Raw genomic sequence first — 22,842 nt, forward strand, 5'->3', positions numbered from 1 at the left:
ATAGCTCGAAATTCACCAATTAATTTCAACTCGAAACGCAATTACGACGACATCGAAATCAGATACTTACAGAATTACAGAATTAAATTGAAGAAGGAAAGCTCGATTGAATTTAAGAAAAGATCGATCTCGATAACGTCAAAAATACATGGAGAAAGTTATTAAATTTCTGGATTTCACGTTGAATAAAACGGATCAAGAGAAATCTGCGGATCAAGAGAAATAAAGCTTACTGCAGATCAAGAGAATATTCCGCTAGTATTTTGTGTACATACGTTCGAATTTATGCGCCGCATCTCATGCATTCCACGCAAGACAAATGGATTAATTAATGTTTCGCGAGTATGCAAAGGAAAGAGGCGTGGTTTTCACATGTGTGCATGTGCATACGCACCCTCGTATTCGGCCACCCGGAGTTCGCACGTCGAACGCATCAAGAATCTCCAGCATTAATTATTGAGCGATCACTGCCGTGTAATTAATTGATCGATCGACCTCCTTTGTGGCAACTTCGATATGAAAAATATGATGCAGTAACTTTATTGTATGCGACGTATTGTATTTCTTAGAAGGAATAAAAAAATTAATGATTTATCTTTGGTTGTGTATCGTTTGACAGATAACTGAAGGAAAGTACGCGTGAAGAAAAAAAATAATACAAATGTAATAACAGAAATAACTTCGGCAGTTATTTACGTTTCGGAATTGATCACTAGTGAAAATCAATTAATTGCATATGTATTATGATGCAAAAAATAAAAAGCGACAATTATTACATTATTATACAATTATTTAATGTACATTAATTTTATTTATGTTTATAATTAATCATTTAGAATTTGACAAACTTTTGACAACGGATAAAGAATATTACGATTTTATTTATACGCGTTATGCAATCTTACAATCTTGGAATTCCTTCATTCTGTATATTTGGACCGAAATATATAGATCGAATGTGTGCGACTGCAAGTGCGTCTAAAAATAGCGGATATCTCGCGATGCGCGATATCTGTCGTCTATCGCGGTTAAAAGAGAACATCCGGTTTTAGATGAACGAAGGAAACGCCGTGTCCCTTTGCAATATCAGTCCAGGCTATAAAGTCGTTTCACAATTACGCGACGCCTGACAGGTGTATGGTGCAACGCGAAATGCTGAAAGGTTTGTCGGTTGCGCGAGGCAAGAAGCGGTTGCGGAGAGAAACGGAAAAAGAGAGAGAAAGAGACGACGAGTGGATGCACGATCGTGAGCCGAAGAAAGATAGAGAGGTTGAATGGATAAATGAGAAACAGCGCGCAAAGGGAGTGAGTGCGAATAAACGGACGCGTAGATAGGAAGATGAAGATGGGTAATCTCGAAAGAAAGAGAGAGAGAGAGAGAGAGAGAGAGAGAGAGAGAGAGAGAGAGGGGGGGGGGGAGGGAAGAAGGAGAGGACGAAGGAGAGGACGAAGGGCGAGGCGAGGAATAACTTAAGACAGAGAGGAGAGCGAGAAAACAGCGCGAACGAAGCATGGCGTGGCAGAAATGAAACATAGAATAGAAGACAAAGAGTGATGAAGGGCGATGTGAACAAGCGAGAGAGAAATCAACTCGCAAGAGCGATCGAAAGAGTAAGAGAAAAAGAGAGAGAGAGAGAGAGAGAGAGAGAGAGAGAGAGAGAGAGAGAGAGAGAGAGAGAGAGAGAGAGAGAGAGAGAGAGAGAGAGAGAGAGAAAAAAGGACGGAGAGAAGGATACAGAGACGGAGAGAAAGGGAGAAAGATAGAGGGAAAGAGATCGGGTCACCGACCCGTACGGAAATAGGATCGAAACCTTAGGTAAACGTAACTTCTCCTCCGGGGCGAGTTCAGGCCGTTCGGCGCGTTTGGAAATCCGCCAAAGAAATCCAGGAACGCCGTGTGCCGCCACGCCGTGGCGATTTCCCCCGCGGCTCGCCACGACGTGCCGTGCTCCTCGATCCATTAGCGCGAATTGCGGCGCTGGCTAAGGTAATTGGACAGCTTCGAGGAATAATAATAAACGATATGTATCACGAGGTAAGTCCGACTGATCGAGCGAGTAAGCGTATGCAACTCCGGACTCGGGGATGAGGATTTGATTGGCGCGGCATAATCAGCTTTATGCGCTGTAGCGCAACGCTCGTTGCGAATAGGATCGAGTGTGCGATCGGTGTGCAAGAAGCATGCAAACTAACCACCGAAAAAATGTGGAGTCGAAAACGATTGTCGATGTGTTCGATCGAATAATGTAAACTGAAATGGTAAATGGATTAATATCAAATTATTAGTAAGAATTAGCAAATGTTATTTGAAAGAAGTATTTCTTCGTGTATGTTATGTACTTATCTCTTTAATAACTTATTAAAAAAATCTCTATATAAAAATTGTATAACATGTTATTATATGTATAAAATAAATTTTCAAGACTATAGATAACACTAAGTGGAATTTGAAAATTAAAAATTCTTGTGCTGATTTACTTTCACTTTCCTCTTCAATCTTTTTTAAAAAGCTCTTCCAGTTATCATAAAGTATCTATTTTTTTTTCTGCAGATAATCTCAATCTCTTACAATTTTTATAGAAATTGCAAGTTTTTAACTTTAACTTTAACTAATTACTTACAATTTCATTATTATAGTTACTAACGAGAGATATTAAAAGCGCGTATTTTCTTTCGCAAAGAAATTTAGGAATATAGATTTTATTTTGGTAAAAATCACGCTTGTATGTAACATTATATTAGTTTACGTACTCATATTAAAAATAAATCTAACATCTCTTTTTACTAAAGTAAAATTTCTAGAGTATTATTTTCGTGTTTATTTTTTTCAAGAAACACGATTTTCTTAGGTCATAAAGAAATTGCATGAGGATAAGGTTCCGGGCCCTATAAGAATGCGAAAGAACTGGCTATACTGGCGCGATAGTGGTAGACTTTGTTAATAGGATTTTCTTGCACGCGTGCATTTGCATAAAGGCATCCGAGGAGAGTCGAGGCGAAATCATGCCGAAAGAACGCGCGATACCGCGAAACGTGGTAAAGCACCACAAGAAAGTTGCACAGTAGCTTATCGCTTGGCTGGTATCTCGTTGTAAGGAGAGATGCTCGTCGGGTAATCTACATCGTGCAGGAAGAGATCGCGCACGGACCGGGTCGGTGTAGTACAGAAGTAGAAAGTCTTTCTCGTATAATACGATGACCCGCCACCTTCGGTCCAGGAAGACTCCGCCGTGCTCTCCCAGGGCGGAATATCGCAGTTCCTCGTGTAATATAGTGTAATATAGTAGTGGAGATGCGGGGCCGTGGCGCTACTCAGGAAGAATCTTTATTACTAGAAGAGATAACATCCCCGCGTCTACGAACGATCCGTACGTAGTTTATCGTACGTAGCACTAGACACCTTAAGTCTCTTTACACAGAAAAACTGATTGTCTGACGGTAAAATGATTTTTCGAATGCTTCTTTACTTATTTTTATACTTTATTTTATTTTTTTATACCGTAATAGCGATAATACTTGTCGATAATGTATAATTGTATAATAATAATAATATTTCTATTTATGTAAAATTTATACAAAAATTTATATAAAATTAGGAAAACATAAATCGATGTATTTTCTTACTTAATAAATATTAATTAGATATATATTAATAATTTGATATTGCGTGTCGATCTAAATATAACATAAAATATATGGAACGCTATATGCATTCATTAAATAATAATTTCTAATGTTCTGTCTTCACTCGTCAAATACAAAAACTTATCGGCGATCGTGAGATATAATGCCTGAAAGAAGATATTATTTCAAACACGTCCGGTACCCGCGCGTACCTGCCACTGAATACCGGTTAAACGACATCAGCAATAGAGAAAAACAAACTCTCCGAGTCAGATGATCAATCGTCGTGGCATCAATCGATCGAGCCATCGATCACCCATGACCTCACGTCATCCTCGTTGCCGTCGGAGATTCGCGCATTCACTTCCGATACCGATGGCGAGCGGAAGTCCGGTCGCCCTCGTAGCGACGCGGCTCGAATCGGAAAGAGAACGAGCATAAGTTTCGTTAAACTAGACGCGGCTACTTTAATGGAGCCGTTAGTTAAGTTTAACTACCGCTCACGACGCGCCAGCTGTCTCTCAGATCGGATAAGAACCTACGGAATCTTCTCCATCTAGCCTTCCAAAGACGAGCGGATCCTTTCCGAGGTGCTCTTTTAAACGATTCTCGTGGAGCAGCGCGCCGTATCGGAATGAAGCGAGCGAGAGATAAGTCGCGTCCACACGTGCGATTCGCAAGGCTGGATGCGCGCGTTCGACTCCAACTCGGCACGGGTGTTGGGCAATATCGCTACATGGTCATTAATTTGCAATGAAATAACTTTGCGCGGCGTTTGATCATCGGGAATAACTAACGAGCGCTCTTTCAGCAGTTAGAAATAGAAAGCGTTTCAAAGCTACTAATTGCGCGTTACACAATCAAATTGGAAGCACCGTAAATTCTCGCAGAAACGCATAAGCGTCAGAGATATAGCTGTTCGGCGGGGGGGGGGGGAGATAAAAAAAAATGGTTTCCTCGGCGGGAGAGACAGGAAGCTCGATCAATCAACAAACGCCGGCGTGCACCGCGTGTTACCAGGATCCCGAGATACGAGACGGGGTCTGATATAGTGGAAGGAAGGTGGTGCAATGTCTGCAGCTGACCTACTTCGCCATAGCACGCCGTGCGGTACATATCGGTGAAGAAACGACGGAATGCTATCAATGCTACAGGGACTTTCACTCGGAAGGCTCGTTCCTGAGACACAACCGGGACTGCTGTGGCGATCGATTGTTTTCGAAAGGTCGCCGCCCGGTCCTCCATTAGCGGGTTTTCCATTAGCCTCCTCTCTTTCATAATGGCGTAAAGGTCACGTCGGTACGCCGCCTTCGTGATTTCGGACAGGCCGGTATGACGGGATGAATAAACTTATATATGGAAAGCATAGTGCGCGTACGTTTTGAGCGATATGTTAAAGCTATCCAAATTTGTTCTTCTATTATAAAAATTAGATAAACGTTTGGTTAACGTATCTGAACAATTTTCTATACATTTTTTTTTTATTCACATAATTTATTTGATAAAAATTTGCTGCTTCATTTCAGAAGATTTACTCAGAAAATCTTGGTTGATGTTATATTTATATTATTAACTTTATAAAAAATTTTACTAACCAATTTTAAATTTAAATAGCAGTTCTTAATAGCAGTCAGCAAATTTGTCAAGATACTTTTTCTTTTCAGATTGTTTTTCTATCTTCGGTTCAAACAGGTCTTGTGCTACTTTGTGTCTCAAAGAGAATACGCCTTTCCAAAATTAATTCCAAGGTTAACAAGTGCCTTTTCTTACTTTACTTTATTGTGCTATTAACTATCAATTTTATTCATTAATTAAACAGTAAAGATAAAAGGAAAGGATAAGGTTAACGTGTATCCTTCCTTCCTTTCAGTTCTTAAGTGGAATGTTTCTTTATACCGGTTATCGGTGCGTCAAATCGAGAGGCAAACGTTAGTCCTTAGACGAATATAATTGTTTAATAACTCATTTTGCATGTATGTGGGTGTATTACTGGCATGGGGATGATTCGAGCGAGCCTCAGGCCTTCTCTCGATGGTGCTCATCGAGCGTAAAACGATCCGAAGATGAGCCATGGCGGTGCCAGCCATTTTCTGCTTCTTCTGTTTATGGAAAATAAAGATTTTATCGTATACGAACGTGGTGGAAAAAAAGATTTTATGCGTACGCCGACAGACGAACAATGAACCGCTTACTAATTATCCGCATGGCGTTGCACGGAGAATAGAAATATTCCAGTATCAGAAGTTTTTCATCCTTTCATGAAAAACCTGCATGATTATAAATGTAAAATACTAATATACTAGAATTATACATACACACACATTGTGTAAACAATACAAATTGTATATATAAAAAAACTAATTATGTCATAAAATATATTAAAATGATTAAACAATTTCTAAAAACTATCATACATTTTTTAAATATAATAAATTTTAGAAATAAGTAATAAGTAATTCCATGAGAAGAAATTAAAATCTTACTAGTTTAATTATTTTATAAATCGAATTTCCGCATGAAGTTTTTATTACATCTTTGTATTTTTGTAATTTTCTTCTTAAATTTTAAAACTTAATTTCCTCTTCAGTTCTCAAATTTAAAAGACAGTTACGACATTATAAGTTTCTTACGGGTTTCTTTTCATATGTATACAAATTTTTATTTCCACAGAAGAATATTTAAGCTCGTGTAATCAACCATGCTCGAGTATAATGTTGCAATATTAGTATTTAAAGAAACCAGCTGCTGTGCTTGGTTGGCACCGCTTGGTAATATACTGGACAACGGTATAAACCGTGAATCGACTAGAAGGTGAGGTCTATTGCCGTGTCACTCTCCGGGGGGTTCAGCCATGTTATCGGTGTTTAGCACACAATGTACGTTTACCTCTTTACGAGTTGATAATGAAATGATTCTCATAATACGTGAATAATAATTCTTCTCTCGACTTTCTTACATTTTCTTTAATACTCCTCAAAAATACTTCGCATAACAAAAATTAAAAAAATGTTTACTAATGGTACTGCCTGCGATTTACAAATAGAATGCAATAGTCTCAATTAAAAACTTTAGGTTTAAAAATTCACACTTCATATTAAATTTAATTACGTATGTATTTAAGAAACATCGTATAAGAATTTCTTTATTGAGAGGATATTCAATATTTCACGTGTTAATTACTAAAAAATTAATAACAAAGCAATATTAAAAAAATATACATATCTTGTATTTTCTTTTAATTTTAAAATTTAAAACACTTTTTAAATATGATCTCAATATATTAGTAAATTACATATTATATAAATAGCAAATAAATTGTTTTAAATAATACGTACAGACAGATCGTCTAAGTTTACTAAAAATGATTTTTTATGGATTTTTACGGCAACTAGAATAAAACAGTGCTCGAGATTGCATTTAAAAATCACAATTCTCATTTTATTTCCGTCACCAAAAAATTGTCGACCAGTCAATTCCAGTTGGAAGTTTACTCTCGTCATGTCGCTTAACTGAATTATCGTTCGGCTGCTATTGGCAAAATGTAAAATATAGATACAGGTCAAGGCATAAAGTATAAACCGTATGAGAGTTTAGACAGAACTACCGACATGATTGCGATGGTTTGTACCGTTATCGACACTGCCATATGCACTGCCAGAGGAATTATGTGCAAATCTCGTTCGCTACGGAATGTCATTAAATTCGTCACGTTGCCGAACAGCAAAGCTGCTTGCTGCATTAACAGAGGATTTCAATCGCAGTGAGTAGACATTACCTTAGCGGAAGTCTTTATTTACGAGCACCAATAGTGTTATGGCAGCTATATTTTCGCGTTATAGTAAATAATGTGTAAACTTCGTGACGTATTGTGGAACTACACGAATGCGATAGTAAGTGCAAAGCGATCTTACGCTTCATCTAAATATTTTACTGTGGGTAAGTCGAATATTGTATTTCAAGCGTATTATTTTTAAACAACTTGATTTTACATTCAAATATTTTCACATCCCAAGTGTTAACATCATGATTTTTTATGAAGACTTGTGAATTAATAAAAGTGAGAGCAATTTGTAACTTATTACAAATTTTTGTAATCTTTGAGAACTTGTATTCCTTCTTTGAATAAAAGTTATATAATATTTCAATTTTTTGAACAATAAAACTTCTAAAAATTATATAAAATAGCTTTTTGCATCAACATTATATAAAAACTATATAAAAAAATCAATAATAATTATTAATATCTGTGTTTATTCAATGTGTGCGCGTGTGTGTGTGTGCGTGTGTGTGTACATCATCATCAGATCTTTTCGAAATAGAGCCCGTTAATAACAACAATTTTTAGACTCATAGTTCTTAATTAAGCAAAAATTTAATTTGAATAATATATTAACATAATTTTCAGACCAGGTGAGAATCACATGTACTGTTTCAGAAAAAACAGAAATATACATATATAAATGGCAGGTATATTTTACGTGCTACATATAACATATACATATAAGTTAGTTATATATAGTCACAAACATTGCAGAGTGCGTCTCACATTTAAAAGATATGTTAATATGTTTTAATGAACTCATCAATTTATCATGAATTTAAATACTCAGATCAAGTTTTACCCAGCTTTAAGTTTTAAGCAGCTTAATGTATCTTACTTAATTATCACAGAATATCTAATTTTTTTAACATTTTTATAATCATTAATTAGATTTAGAATATTTATAAAATCATTATAATAATTACAAATATTATTAAATAAAGTAATAGAAATTATTATTATGTTATTAAAATATTATTCTCAAATAACAATATTTCCGTTTTTTCCTTATTTAACACATTTAAGTATCTATTAATATAACAGGCTAAATATTTTTTATAACAAAATAGTCATCCTTACGAGATAACATATATTAAGGATGTAATATATTTATTTGAATGAAAACATTGATAATTATTTAACTTTGTATCAGTTCTCACATCTTTATACGACGAAGAATCATATAATGAAGTGTTCCAGCAGAAAATTAAACGTCGCACAGAAATATATTTAGTGCATCGATAAGCATTTATAGGTAATCGAGTATTTCCTGTTTACTCTGATATGTCTCGTTGAATTTGGTCATGGAAAGTTGATCTTGTTGCAACAAAATGATTTTTTCGTTGTGTTGCATCGCATCGTATCGCGTCACGTCATAGCGCATCGTCGTGACTATTTACACATACACACACACACACACACACACACACACACACACACACACACACACACATCCCACGCGCGCGCGCGCGCGCACACGCACACACGCACACACGCACACACGCACACGCACACACGCACACACGCACACGCACACACGCACACGCACACACGCACACACGCACGCACGCACGCACGAACGTCACGCATACACACAAGACGACAAGCATCTATCTTAAAGATTTAAAAGTTTTTAGATAGATATGCTGATGCTAATACAAAAGCTCAGCTTATCATCTGCCTGCTAGAAGAATAATATTTATGTTTATTAACTACAAGTTACGTTTGCAAGCATTTTATTGTAAATAATCCCCACAACATTCTTATGTAAGAACTAGTTTGAATTAGTTTTTTAATCAATATGATAATTTTGATTTGCTGTATAAATAAATTTAATTTTTTGTAAGCAGTAATAAACAGAAGCAATCCTATATTTTAATTTTTATCTTAATTTTTAAAATAATCACTAGAATTTGTTTTACTTCTGTCCATTATATTATTTAATAAATCATATATATATTACAAAAAAGCTAAAACCTTTTTGGAGAAGCAGAATATTTTACCGATTATTAATACGCGAAATATAGACTACTTCGTCTACTACTCCATTGTAGAATTGTAAATCAATAAATATTTATATATATAGTGAATCGAATATATCTAGTGAATGCTAAATCATTCGAGTCTGAAAATTTTCTCGGCTGTTTATTCGTACCGATATTCATGTCGATTAATTCTCGCAAATGCGCGGCTGCGGAAGACGAATGTCGAACGTTTCTTTGCGCGCGAACTTCGAGTGCCGTAAATTCAACCAAAACGCCGGCGCTATAGCTGTGTGTGTAAATCGCAGACAGGTGGCATTAAGTACAAGGTACTCGGTAGCGCGATTTTGATTTACGGCTAATTGCTCGGTATTTTTCCAGACTTCCTAACGCACTTTGCATCTCATGAATGATAAAGTCATTTTCACGCGGGACGGTACCACGGTGGGGGGGGGGGGGGGGAGCCGAGAGCGCGTTAAATTCGCGGAGGCGAAAGGGTGGAAAATATGTCATGTCGCCTGCCCGCACATCCGCGTTTCTCAGCTCGCGTGTCGGCGTGCGTGAGCGCGCGTATGCATGCTGCGTGTGCAAATCCGCATGCTCGTTTTCACATACGCGTGAAAGCCGCACGCCACGGAAGAAACGATACTGTTCGCACCCACTTCAGGAAATTTCCGCTCGTTAGAGAGCGCCGAAAGGAACCGATCTTTCATAGGCTCTCCGCGAGAATTACTGGTACACCCAGCATAACTGCCCAGCGTGATATATTAATCCATTTGCATTCGCCCTCACAATCCATGAGCGTACCACATTTGCCGAGTTCCCTTTCTTAAATGTCGGCCTTTCTCTCGCGCCGCGCATAGCTATGGGATAATACCTTTATCAAGCGGTTATCAAGAAGTTATATTATGAATAATAGAACGGTTGATAAAAATACAGCACAAATAACTCGTATTTCTGTACGTTTAACAAAATAAAGTTATATGCTTACGCTAATTTTAATTTATTAAAATAAATGAATAAGTATAAGAATATTCGTCTTTCTATCATTTTATGATAATTATCAAAATACTCTTCTGATTTAGAAATTATCTAATGAAAGAACTAATAAAACAAGGACAAAACAAAAAACCGTGAATAAATTTCTGTAACAATGCAGGGCGCCTTTGTTGACATTCGTATAAATGCCATTATGTTGTCGATTATAATTCTTTGAGTTTGACAAAAGATAATAAAACAGTGACTCTTCGTTTATGCTGCTTTCTTTTATATTTCTCAGTACAATAACTCGCAGGATTTAGCTAATATACATATTAATTTAACACACACACACACACACACACACACACACACACACACACACACACATGCGCGTATGTATATACATACATATACTTATAATATTCTAAAAAAATCTAAAAAATTATTAATAACAATATATATATATATATATAAACGTTTTTTTGTTTTTATTACTGTTAAATATTAATAAAAACAATAATTAAAAAATAAACTGTGCTCTAGTGTTTCAAATTATTTTTTTTAATTTAAATAAATTGAGGAATCATGTATGATTATCTAATATTGATAATGATACAAAAAAAATTAATAATCGACATTCCTAAAATATGCAATATTTCATGTATAAATTTCATTCGGATGCGTTATTTCACATATAATGTGTTTCATACAAATTATCCAGCGCGATCATTTAAATTGCAAGTCTTATTTCTCATCGGCTTGCATTATCTCGCAAAATCATTATCTCGCAAACCACAGTTTAAACGAGCGTCTACTAGAGCACAATCGCCCGTTTTTCCCATGGAAGCCTTGAAAGGACTTTTGCATCGAGAATAATTTGTTTACCAAATCTGCGGTCTGTACGTGCGCGATACCGAGGAAAAAGAAGAGAAACACGGAGGAGCTGAGGAGGGAGCCACGAACGTTTATCGCGGTTCACCGCGGCGATTTATCGACGTTGCCGTTGCTATCTCGTTCGCTTCGATTTGAACTTTGACCCGAGTTGAACGGCGAACACGAAATCGTGAAACGCCTTCTACGAGATGACGATGACAACGACGACGACGACGACGACGACGACGACGACGACGACGACGACGACGACGACGACGACGACGATGACGTCGACGACAACGGTGCTGCGTAGTTACTTGATCTCATGGACAAGGAACTTACTCCAATAGAACATTTACGTCTAATGTACGCTATCGATAGGTTGTACGTTGTACACACGCCGATAACGTGAATTTAGCTGATACAAGCGGAGTTCGCAGGAAAGATGGATAAGCGAGAGAGAGCATAATTCTTGGGAGTATAACTTGTTCGTTTCTAGTTCCATCCTGTAATCTCTCTAGTTTCGTAGGAACGATGTACATCAAATTTCCAACTCGTTGAGAAATCATATGATATAATCGCGTTATCTCTCTGTATAGTTCGTAGAACTGTTATACGTAAATCCATATTGAAAAAGTACAAGAGAAAAATCTCGAGACATATGACAGGGAAAGCTGCAAATAATTACATTGCTGTTTCAACGTGAGGGTGCAAAGAACAATTGTTGAACAATTGTAAAACTTTCAGAAGAAGGTAATAAGGTGTCACCGGTGAAGATATCATCTTCCGTAGATACGTCCTTGCAGACACGCTCGCGACACAGTGTGGGGTTTCATCGTGTGATCTCGCCCGGCTTTAAGTACGCTCTATCACGAGACGTCTGGCGGAATACTGTTCATACTTATCACACAGCTTGGCGTATATCACGGACTGACCCCCCCTTATAAATATCGAAGAGCAGTCCATTGTGCGGCTGCATTCCTGCCGTACTAATTAAGCTGGACATACGCTCTGGCAATGGCTCCCTCATCGTCGTCGCCGCGCCGCATGCATATGCGAAATACGTAGCTTACCACTCGCACGCGTTATCCGCAAGTTTGCAGGTGAGGATATCGTAATTGGAGGATATTTCTCTCGCGATAGGCCGTGAGAAATATCATTCCAACGATATAAGTAACGGATAAGCTCTATAAGCCATATTAGAGATATTGGCGTTTATCTTCCTTGGTATGTAACTCAAAAAATTTGATATCGAGTTAGTTAGTTTGAACTTAAAAGTACTACAGTTATGAAGACTATTCAATAAAAATTGAAAAACATATATTAGTTCTTACTGTAAGGAAATAAACTCTTTAATGTATATTAATTTTTGCAGATATATAAAGCGATTCGATACAATCGTATGTATTATTCATACTCTATCTTTAAAAACGATTTTCAACCTTATAAAAGAATGCTTCTATGTTTTGGTATATAATTTCTAAGCTACAAAAAGAAGAAAAAAAACGTTAGAATACAAATTTAATGATTAAACAAAATTTTAAAAAAATTTACTTTTAAATAAAAAAATTCTTTTCAGAAATTACATTTTTGTAAAGATTCCTGTTTATGTCGTTTTGTTCATAACTTACCTATAACTTATCATTTAACTTATAGCCACCATTAAACTGTAATTCTAAATATTTTTAAAATAAAAGTTAAACTTTAAAACAGTCATACAGTCATTGATTGACTGGCAATCATATCTAGTCTCTCATTACAGCAACGCTAATGGCAGAGTTATAGTCGTGAAATATATTGATTACGACACAACATTTCCGTACAGGTAAATATGAAAAGACCCATGGAATTATGTATATAAAGCGCGGAATTATTGCGTGACGTTCAGGCAAACGTTAAATTGATCCTTGATCAGTCTTAGGTAACGACCGCGTAATCAATTGCGATCTTTCACCATACCGTCGAGATTATCGTCATCAGCGTCGAAAACACGCCTACATCTTGTCATTTATTAGGTGTCTTCTGCGACAGCAGTTACCGCTGCATGTTGATGTAATCGAATTGGCAGTCGTGATGAATCGCTCGAAATGTCACTGACAAATATGCTCGCAGCACAGGAACGCAATTCGCATCGTTGTCACGTATATTGTCGCAGATTGCTTAGCTAAGTCGTGAATAAATTCCAACGAGAGACTATCTTACTTCCGTCAAGAGGAAATTGATCGCGAATATACCACGAAGATGTGCGACGTAACCCTTCGATAATAACGCTAAATAAGTACAAATCTTTCTTCACTGATGGAAAAAAATTTCACAAGCTGATTATACAAAATAAAATAGTTTCATTTACGTTTTATATAATATTATTAACAACGTAGACAATACTATATAGAAAAATATACTACATCGATCACTAAAGTTCTTCAATGAATTTATCCAACCGATTTCACGGATATTATATATGTTGTTTAAAAAAAAAAACAAAAAATGTAGAAACTCAATTTTTTTAGCATAAATCAGTTACATTAATTATTAGCAATCGGAATGCAGTTGTCATCCTATTATATAAAAAAAAATGATACTTAAAAAAAAATGACACTTTTATAACACGATATCTTATCGAGTAAGCCAAAGTAAAGAGAATAAGGCTGTCATGTTTATCGTTGTTAAGATTCGTCTACGAATATACACGTATCTCCGAAAAAATATTTTGTACGCATTTATTATTGCGCCATGATTCGTGGCAGGAGCTAGTCGTAGATATCAAAAACGGCAGCGCATCTTATCCGAGAAATATGAACTGGAATAATAAATTATAATGTCATTTACCATTACGTAATGTCTAAATTACACTGACATCAAGTAGTTAAATATTATGTCACAATCAACTCAAAGATATGATAAATCGATGTGAGATATCACAATGTATTTACACATAATGCTAATCTGTCATAATTAGAAAATTATAATAAAATAAAAACATATACGCAGAAAGTTGCTACTGAATAGATGGCAATTTGTCATCAACGATCTTATTTTTATGATAATCTTAATGTATTAATATATTGTTAATTAATTAATTAATATATTGTTAATATAGTTCATCTTCTCAATATAGTTAATATAGTTAAAGTAATACAGTTTCGATAAATATAAAGTTTTTTAGATAATTAGTGATTAATTGATTATACTGATATTGAGAAATTGTAAAACGTCATGTGTCTTGTTCTCTTTGTGTTACATATATTTTTCTGAAAACATCTGTATATTTTTGTAGTAAAACAGAAATTTTCTATAAAATCGATTTACACAATTCTTATGTGAAATAATAACCTAATAATAAACCTAGTAATAATCTAGTAATGCAAAAAATCTGAAGATTAATAAAAAATTTTTATATATTAAAAATCTATGGAATTTTATTAACATATTTATCAACGAAGAAACACCATTTTGCCAGTGTTGTATCATCTATAAATAGTAACAGCTTGATAGAAAGTTTCGATCGGTTCTCAGAAAATAGCGCATATTAAGAGAAATTCGTTTCTGTTCATTGAAAAAAATAGTAAGTTATTATAAGATTTATATGAGGCGAAAACATGAGATTCAAATTGATTTACGATTGGTGACTGCCATTCGATCGAAATGCCATTCGACATGATTCAGCAACCGTGTCTGCTCATTCGGTAATTTCAGCCTAAAATCGCTGACAGTGATGCTGACCTATGGTTCTTCGAGGTCACAGTAACCGAATACCTGTTTAACAGTCGGCTCATTCATGTTTATTATCCCGATACTTAATTTGAAACTTGCGTGGAATCACATTATACATGTCGATATTTACAGATCACTGTCTGCGCGTTAAAAGAATAAAAGAAAACAAATAACAATTTATTATTATTTTGCATGGTTGCATTTATGGCAGATATATATGTGTGGCCATAATGATTTTAGAGATATGTAACAGTAGCTGAATTATTTATCACATAATGTGAATTATTTAATAATTTATAACAGAAAATGTCCGGAAAAGATTTTCCAATTTTATAATGATTATTATACTAAAAATATTAATTCAGATTAATGTAAATCCTCGTAAAATCGTATTATGACAAAAATTACCGTATAAAGGAGTAAAGAGAATATAATGATTGAATATAATGTATAAAGGCATTTAAAATATTTATCAGAATAGATTATTTATCAGAATAGATTACTTTAAGCATTAAAAATCGTATTTTCTACATATTATTATGACTAGTGTAATTATCATAATTTTAAGAAGCAAGTAAGATAGACAGTACAAATTACGAATGTTATTAATAATTTTGTTTATTTTATATTATTATTATATTTTAAATTTTCACAACATAAAAGATAAAATATTTTTATAGAATGGTGAATATATATATTTTAATATTTAATATGGGATTAGAGATGATATATTCGTTAAGTCAAGTTTATAAGTAAAACTGCAAGCTAAAATTCTAAATTTTATGTAAAGTGTGAAAATTTATATGTGAATAACAATATCAGATAAAGAAAAAGTTTGTAAATCTCAAGCTTTTAATAATACAAACATAAAATATAAATGTATGCTATTAGCATAATAATGTAATGCAATCTCGCAAAAATATATCGATATATACCGATATATCAAAATAAAAAGCATAATACATTCGTAATATATATTCGTTTCAGCGACTAAATTTTACAAATAATTGATGAAACATTAGATGAAACAGTTATGAGAGATAATTTTTCCATTTAATATAACAATATAACGTGCGATCCATCTATAGACAAAAGAATCGAGATACACGCAGGTGTACGCATAAACGTAAATGCTCAAAGTCTTTTGCCATGAAGTTTCTTTTCTGTTCGTGGTTTTCTCATCATCCTAACATGTCCTGATGTGAGTGTTGACCTCGTGGTTACCGGGAAATCATCGAGATACCATGAATGTAGCTAGAGCTATCTATGGTGTGGCCGATCGAGCCCTTTTTTGAATAAAAAGAATTAATGGCAAACCCCCGGATTGGGAAAGTTGAGTCGCTGTCATCTGCGTCTTTAGAATAAAAACATAAAGACTACACTCTTAATGATTAATTATCTAATTACTCCTCCATATATATATATATATATATATATATATATATATATATATATATATATAAAATCAAAAAAGATATTGCATAAAACATTTGCAAACATATGCAAAATCATATGCTAAATCACGAAGATCAATCAAATATGAAAATTAAGGTATCGAATTCGTTTAGATCCCGCAAATCGTGAATATAACGAGACTCCAAATTTAGAAAGTAGCATAACTGATTTAACTTGTAAATGATTACGCAAAATGTTAATATTAATGTAATGAATCAATTTTGTGGCATAAAATGTCGATTGAAAGATACAGGATATAAATTAAAGAGAACCAAGAGAAAATTTAATGTCATGGTTAATCATAATAATAATAATAATAATAATAATAATATGTTTAATATGATACATCTATATAAATAAAATCATTCTTACTTATTACTATTTCGAAGTCAGTTAAATCATGTCGTTGCAATTAGGACTGAATGTATCGTCCACAAGGAGAGCGTTTAAATTGTCGCTCGTTTCTAAGTTAGTTCACAGTAAATTTCAAGTCATATGGACTTCGCAAATTAATTTTCAACATGTAAGATAATATTAGCTGGTAGGTAGTACTGAAATCGCGCGCGAATAACTTTGCGTAACTATCCTGCGGCCGGCATTCGCGCAACCACCGCTGTTAATAAGGTGTTAGTCTGGCTGGCACATGATCGAGAAACACGGGGCATAGGATAGGACGTTGCAACAAAGCAACGGTGACGGGTACAGACGAGCCGTATCCGGGACGTCGACCAATAAAATTAATCGCTTTTGCTACATCGCCTGAATAATTTATGCTCGCTGCTGTGCTTAGGAGTTGACCGACCATCTTTCGCGACCAAGAAGTGTGCGTGTAACACAGTTGGGATAGATCGTTTATAAAAATGGACATTTACTCGCACCTGAACGCAATAGAACGTAGATTTAGTAACGTTTTCTTGGAAAAAAAAAAAAATCTCTTTTAAATTGACTATGAGAGCATTAACATCGCGGGCATACGTTTTTACTATAATATAAGACAAGCTATGAAATTTTCTTTTTCCCCTATATAGTTTAGAATTAGAACATTTAAATAAAGAATTTTTAATCGTTAAAAATTTTAAATATTTTATGATAATAAAAATATTTATATATAAAGATATTTTTCATTTGAATTATATATAATATTATCATTTTAATATTATCAAATAATAATATTTAAAAACACATTTTTCTATCTAGAAACAATTTAAATTCAAAAATTTGCATTGTTTTCAAAATTTTTGCAGGTTAATTAAAATGTTGTATAACAAATGTTGCAATAGCGTGTCGTGAGTTACCTCCCGCATGTGGCTTTCTTCAATTTCGAAATATATGACGCATGAAAGTCGTTGGTTCGTAAAACTGCCGACATGTCAATTGGTAGTTTCTTCCGCGTTGTGTCCCCATACCCGTGCAACAATGTTGCCCCCAGATGCGGCCATGCATTATTCAATGTACCCGGAAGGCCACTGCGAATCCGCCGAAGTTGACTCTCCTCCGCTATGCGACTTGTATTTTTTTTTTTTTTTTTTTTATCCACTACGGACCGCTACTGCTTCCTACTTCTTGGTAAAGCTTGCAGAAATGCGCTAATTGTGCTTAAACCGAGAAACACAAGAATAATGGAAGAGACATGACTTCTTACACCTCACAGATAGATGTGTCAATAACAGTGAATATTGACGCTCCACGTAGAAACACAAATCGTAAATGTTAAAAAAGATTAAACATTTCCAACGGGTTTTACAAAATATTTATTCGTGCCGGCTTATTCCTCGAGCTAATTCATTCGAGTACTGTACATTAAACATTGCAAAGTTATGTAAAAAAAAAAAAAATATCACTTCAGCTATTAAGACTGTATATCGCAAAATTTATAAGAGGTGCAAAAGGTGCACGCGATTTTTGCGCCATTTATTGGGAGTGTCACGTAGCGGCCGATGTAAGACGGCACGGTAGCTATTAAGAGCAGGATGTAACCGTTCAAGAGTGAGTGTTTAGCCGGGCCCTCATAAATCACGCAAGGGCGACAAGCAATTATAATAACTGTACCCGAGTATAAACGCGTAAATAAAATATCAAGCCCTTCGGCCAAGTAATGAGGCGTACGAAGCTGGATGCGAACCAGTTTCAAGACTCGTTATCACGACAGAATAAACAGCGAGGGAACACTTTCTCGAGGAAGTCTCTCGATTATCAGCGTTTCAGGTGTTCCTAACGTACGCCGCAATAATAATAACGGTACTAGTGAGCCAAAATAAAATTTACTATCCCGATAAATCATTTTCGATTGCGCCTAAACGGTAGTGCATAAGGAAACGTGTATATTTTTTTTTATTACTTTCTATTACTCTTCTTGTCCGCTTATATTGCTCTTATACCACGCTACAATACACTCCGTTATGTAACGCTGTTTATTCATAGGAAATCGAGTGCGTATTTAAATAGTCGACCGGCTATTAGGCAAGACACACTTTAAATGGAGAGAGTCCAATCGCGCTGCCCACGATAGTCATCTTCCGTATAGAAATATTTCGAAGAGAAACCTCCAAAGTTTCAAGGTCACGAGGATCTCATCGACCGTGGAATTCAAGCTAAGTTTCAGATTTCAGCGGGATACGAACTCGGTGGATCGCAGGGGGGGGAGGGAGGGACGAAAGGACGCGGATGTGGCGAAGGAGAACGCGGCACACGAAGGAGAGAGAGAGAGAGAGAGAGAGAGAGAGAGAGAGAGAGAGAGAGAGAGAGAGAGAGAGAGAGAGAGAGAGAGAGAGAGAGAGAGAGAGAGATCAAAAGTACATCGTGCCGCTCGCCATAACCTTTTATCAGTTATCTAATTAGCCGTTGCATTTAATTAGCGGCATTCCGAGGAGAAAGCCGCGAGATAGCCCTGGCGCTGTGCGAGACCAACATGGTATGAACCTGCATAGCTATACGTAATTTTAATCAGCGCCCACGTCAGATAAGATAGGTCGACGGATGGATCGGCATCCGCGTGCGCTTTGCAATTAGTCGCATTTTTAATTATTCTGATATCTGCCGCATATTGAGCCGCGCATGAAGAGACGCCGGCATGAAGCCGTTCGATCAGTCGAGATAAGAAATTTCAGAGTCCAAGCATAGGATATTACACGTTTTTTCAAAAATATAAATTGAGAAAAAATTACAACTCATCTTGTAATACTAGTAACTATACGGATACTATTGATTAAAGGACCATCTTAACACTTACTGAATATTGCAAAATGCCTTTTATATTCATAAGCATCTTAAGAACAAGCTTGACGTAACAAGCTTGAAACGACGTAAAGAAACACGTCATTTATCCTTTTTAAATATTCATATTCTAAAACGCTAACTTCTCCCTTTCAAAAAATAATTCCAATAAAAATTCCATTTTTTGAGTCATATTTTTTCCTTTTTTTTAATAATGGTATAACTTGTAAAGTATACATCGTAGATAAGCGATGAGAGGTGAAATAAATCACGTGAAAAAGATTAGTAAACTTCAATTTATATGATTCGTATGACTAATTTATAAAAGAAAATGATGTTTAAGTACTTACCTTAGCCGGATCTTCAAAAAAAGCCCCAATGGTTATCACGTGCAGAGTGACTTCACGGGTATTTTCAAGTTCTTCTGCTGCCGCGTATAAACCATCGCTAAGGAAATACGGTTCGGGGCAAGTTAATCTGCAAAGAGTAAATATCATTAATAATTTATTTCATTTTTTTCATAAATTTATATCATTAATTATAACGAACATATAAAATTTTTAGAGAAAGAGAATTAAATTAAAATAAATATTACACAAAAAGATGTTTTTTGCAATGGATCTCGGAAAAAAAAATAACATTGGAATCCACAATCGTTCAGGTCAATATCAGTAAATGCTATTATAAATTGAGATTTAATCGCAACGTATAACCATTCGTGTCTTCAGTGTATAAAAAATCGCATTATCTCAACTTAATTATATTGCTGCGCGATACATGAAGAAATTCTTAAGAATCTTTAATGATGAATATCGTGCAAGAGAAACGAAGAAAAAGAAAAAGAAAGACTATTTATGTGAATTTAAATATTTTAAAATATCAAAAAAATTAATGTTATATTATATGATGATAAAATATACTTGTTGTATTTAATAATCTCTTTCAAACAGAATTATTGCGATAAAAATCACAATTTTTCCAATTTAAAATAGAATTACATTCAATGTTTACTCGTAAATAGTATATATGCGTACTACAAAAAAACATGAAGCGTATATTTTTTTAATTGACACGGCTTATTTGTCTTTCAACAATTACACGAGTGGTGGATTTACTCTGTGGGCATTCAAAGTAAATGGACTACAACGCAATAAATCACCAAAACCTCACGGGGGTCAATATTTTTCTTCTCACTTCTCTTTTGCAGGATATTAATCTTTAGCGGTATATACCACTTTTCTCGTCATGTACGAGTACTCGTGGCGACGAACGCGCCACGAATCCCGTGCGCTGCTCCCGGGTCACGGCAAGTATAATAAATATGTTTCTTCCTCGTCTCTAGATGGTTAAAGAGGAAGAGGGATGTACAGAGGCAGGTGAGAAAAATCGAGCAGTCTGAACGGCCCGAGATTGCGTGGCCGGGCAACATCAATTTCAAGGGTGATTCCCAGCAGTGTCGGAAGAACCCCGAAAATTTCGAACGCCCGCGTAATCGAGGTGCCTCCTCAAGTCGAGTGTATAAGGTACTCTTACTTGAAGATACCACCACCACCATCACCACCACCACCACCACCACCACCACCACCACCACCACCTCTTCCTCCTGCGCTGCCTCCTTGCTGTCCTCCATCTTTCCCTCCATCTCCCTTTCTTCCTCGCTTTCTTGTTTCTCGGCGTCCCTTTCGATCGTCGTTTTTTCCATCGTCCGCGATAATGATACCCACACGCTCTCGCTCGGTAATAATATTAATGGCTTCGTGTACCCGGAGACCATCGGGGGACCTCGGTAAAAGGAACATCGTAGAGACCCCTTACGCGGAGAAGTTCGTCGTAAGAAGCGGCCTCGGAGTGCCTCGTCGGGTATTATACGGAAAGCGTGGATTCGCGCGAGTTAACTAACACGGGACTCACTTCCCGTTCATTCATAAAAGACTCATACTGCTATTTCTAATAAAGCTTATGCGAATTGATAATTGGATGCGGGTAATCGAAAGACTCCGGAGATTGCTGTGATACGATCATCGACCGTTTAATAACCGTTTTGGTGTTATCGTATGTACAGATTTTTACAAGACTTTCCGGAGAAAAGTAATGCAATTTTGCTTAGCTCAACGTGGCTCTTCTTAAACCGTAAAACATAGACGATTAGTGGAAAAAGCAGGGAAGTCATAAATATTTATAGTCTTATAATAATTAAATAAAATGTTAAACTTTTAATACATAAAGTTTTAATGATACATTTTTATTCCACATTTTATGTGTACTTAATAAGAATCCGTGTACTTAATAAGAAATGCCTCAAAAAGCTATTTTAAAGATAATAACAAGTTTTCCTTTTTTTTTCAATATTTATTATTCAATATTATTTTTCAATATTTATACAACATTTATTTTGTTTTATTCTGGCTATTTTTCTCGTAGATTAAAAAAAAATTTTCCAATAATTTTACCTTATAAATGTAATGCATCTTCAATGTATTAAAATTACCAGATTAATATTAATATATGCTAAATATTTCGATATAATATTTTATTATGACAACATATTTTATCACACAACATATCAAGCAACATTCACTGATATTGCAAATATGAATTATTGGGTTTGACAGAAATAAAATGAGGAAATCAATCTGTCGGCCCTGAAACCGGTATCACGTCAGAAAACTCACGCGTACTATCAATGGTCCAGTTCTGCATAATTAGCGGTTTATCTTGAATAGGTCGTGACTGGCTGCTTGCGCAATCGGCATAGTCGCATATCATGATTATAACTCATAGATCCGTCGATCTCCGAATGAATCGATCGCCCACATATTCTTGCTCGGACAAGCGCAACGATGCGTGCGAATATTCTTTCTACTTGCATTTTCGCGATATCGCGATAAGGAGAAATTTAAAAATTGGAACAAGAACCAGCATAAAAAAATTCTCCTTTTTAAAAATAATAACATTTATGTCAATCATTACATGTATTACATTAGTGATATGAAGGAGAAAGAATAAAAAAGGAAATATAATAAAATTTAAAAATTTTAAATATCGTTTTCATCAACTTCGTAAATTCTTAAAAATTGAAAAAGATGAGTTTTGATTGTTCTTGCATTAAGTTTTCAATTTGATCTTAATATCTTGAATATGTTAAAATTTAATTTCTTACAATGATATTTGAAAATTGCC

General features: G+C 35.2%; 1 protein-coding gene across 1 annotated transcript in view; it reads right to left on the bottom strand.

Moving 5' to 3' along the window:
• Positions 1-20,788, bottom strand: part of MESR6 (misexpression suppressor of ras 6) — a 254,116-nt gene extending 233,328 nt beyond the window's left edge. Inside the window, exons 1-2 of the mRNA XM_089083866.1 lie at positions 20,778-20,788; positions 20,013-20,139 (exon numbers count right to left, since the gene is read on the bottom strand). Coding sequence (XP_088939992.1) covers positions 20,013-20,139; positions 20,778-20,788 — 138 coding nt within the window. The remainder of the gene's footprint in view (positions 1-20,012; positions 20,140-20,777) is intronic.
• Between the last annotated feature and the right edge of the window lie 2,054 nt (positions 20,789-22,842).

This window comes from Pogonomyrmex barbatus, unplaced genomic scaffold (assembly GCF_055798465.1).
Source record: "Pogonomyrmex barbatus isolate J1 unplaced genomic scaffold, ASM5579846v1 scaffold8, whole genome shotgun sequence".
In the NCBI taxonomy this organism is placed as follows: Eukaryota; Metazoa; Arthropoda; class Insecta; order Hymenoptera; family Formicidae; genus Pogonomyrmex; species Pogonomyrmex barbatus.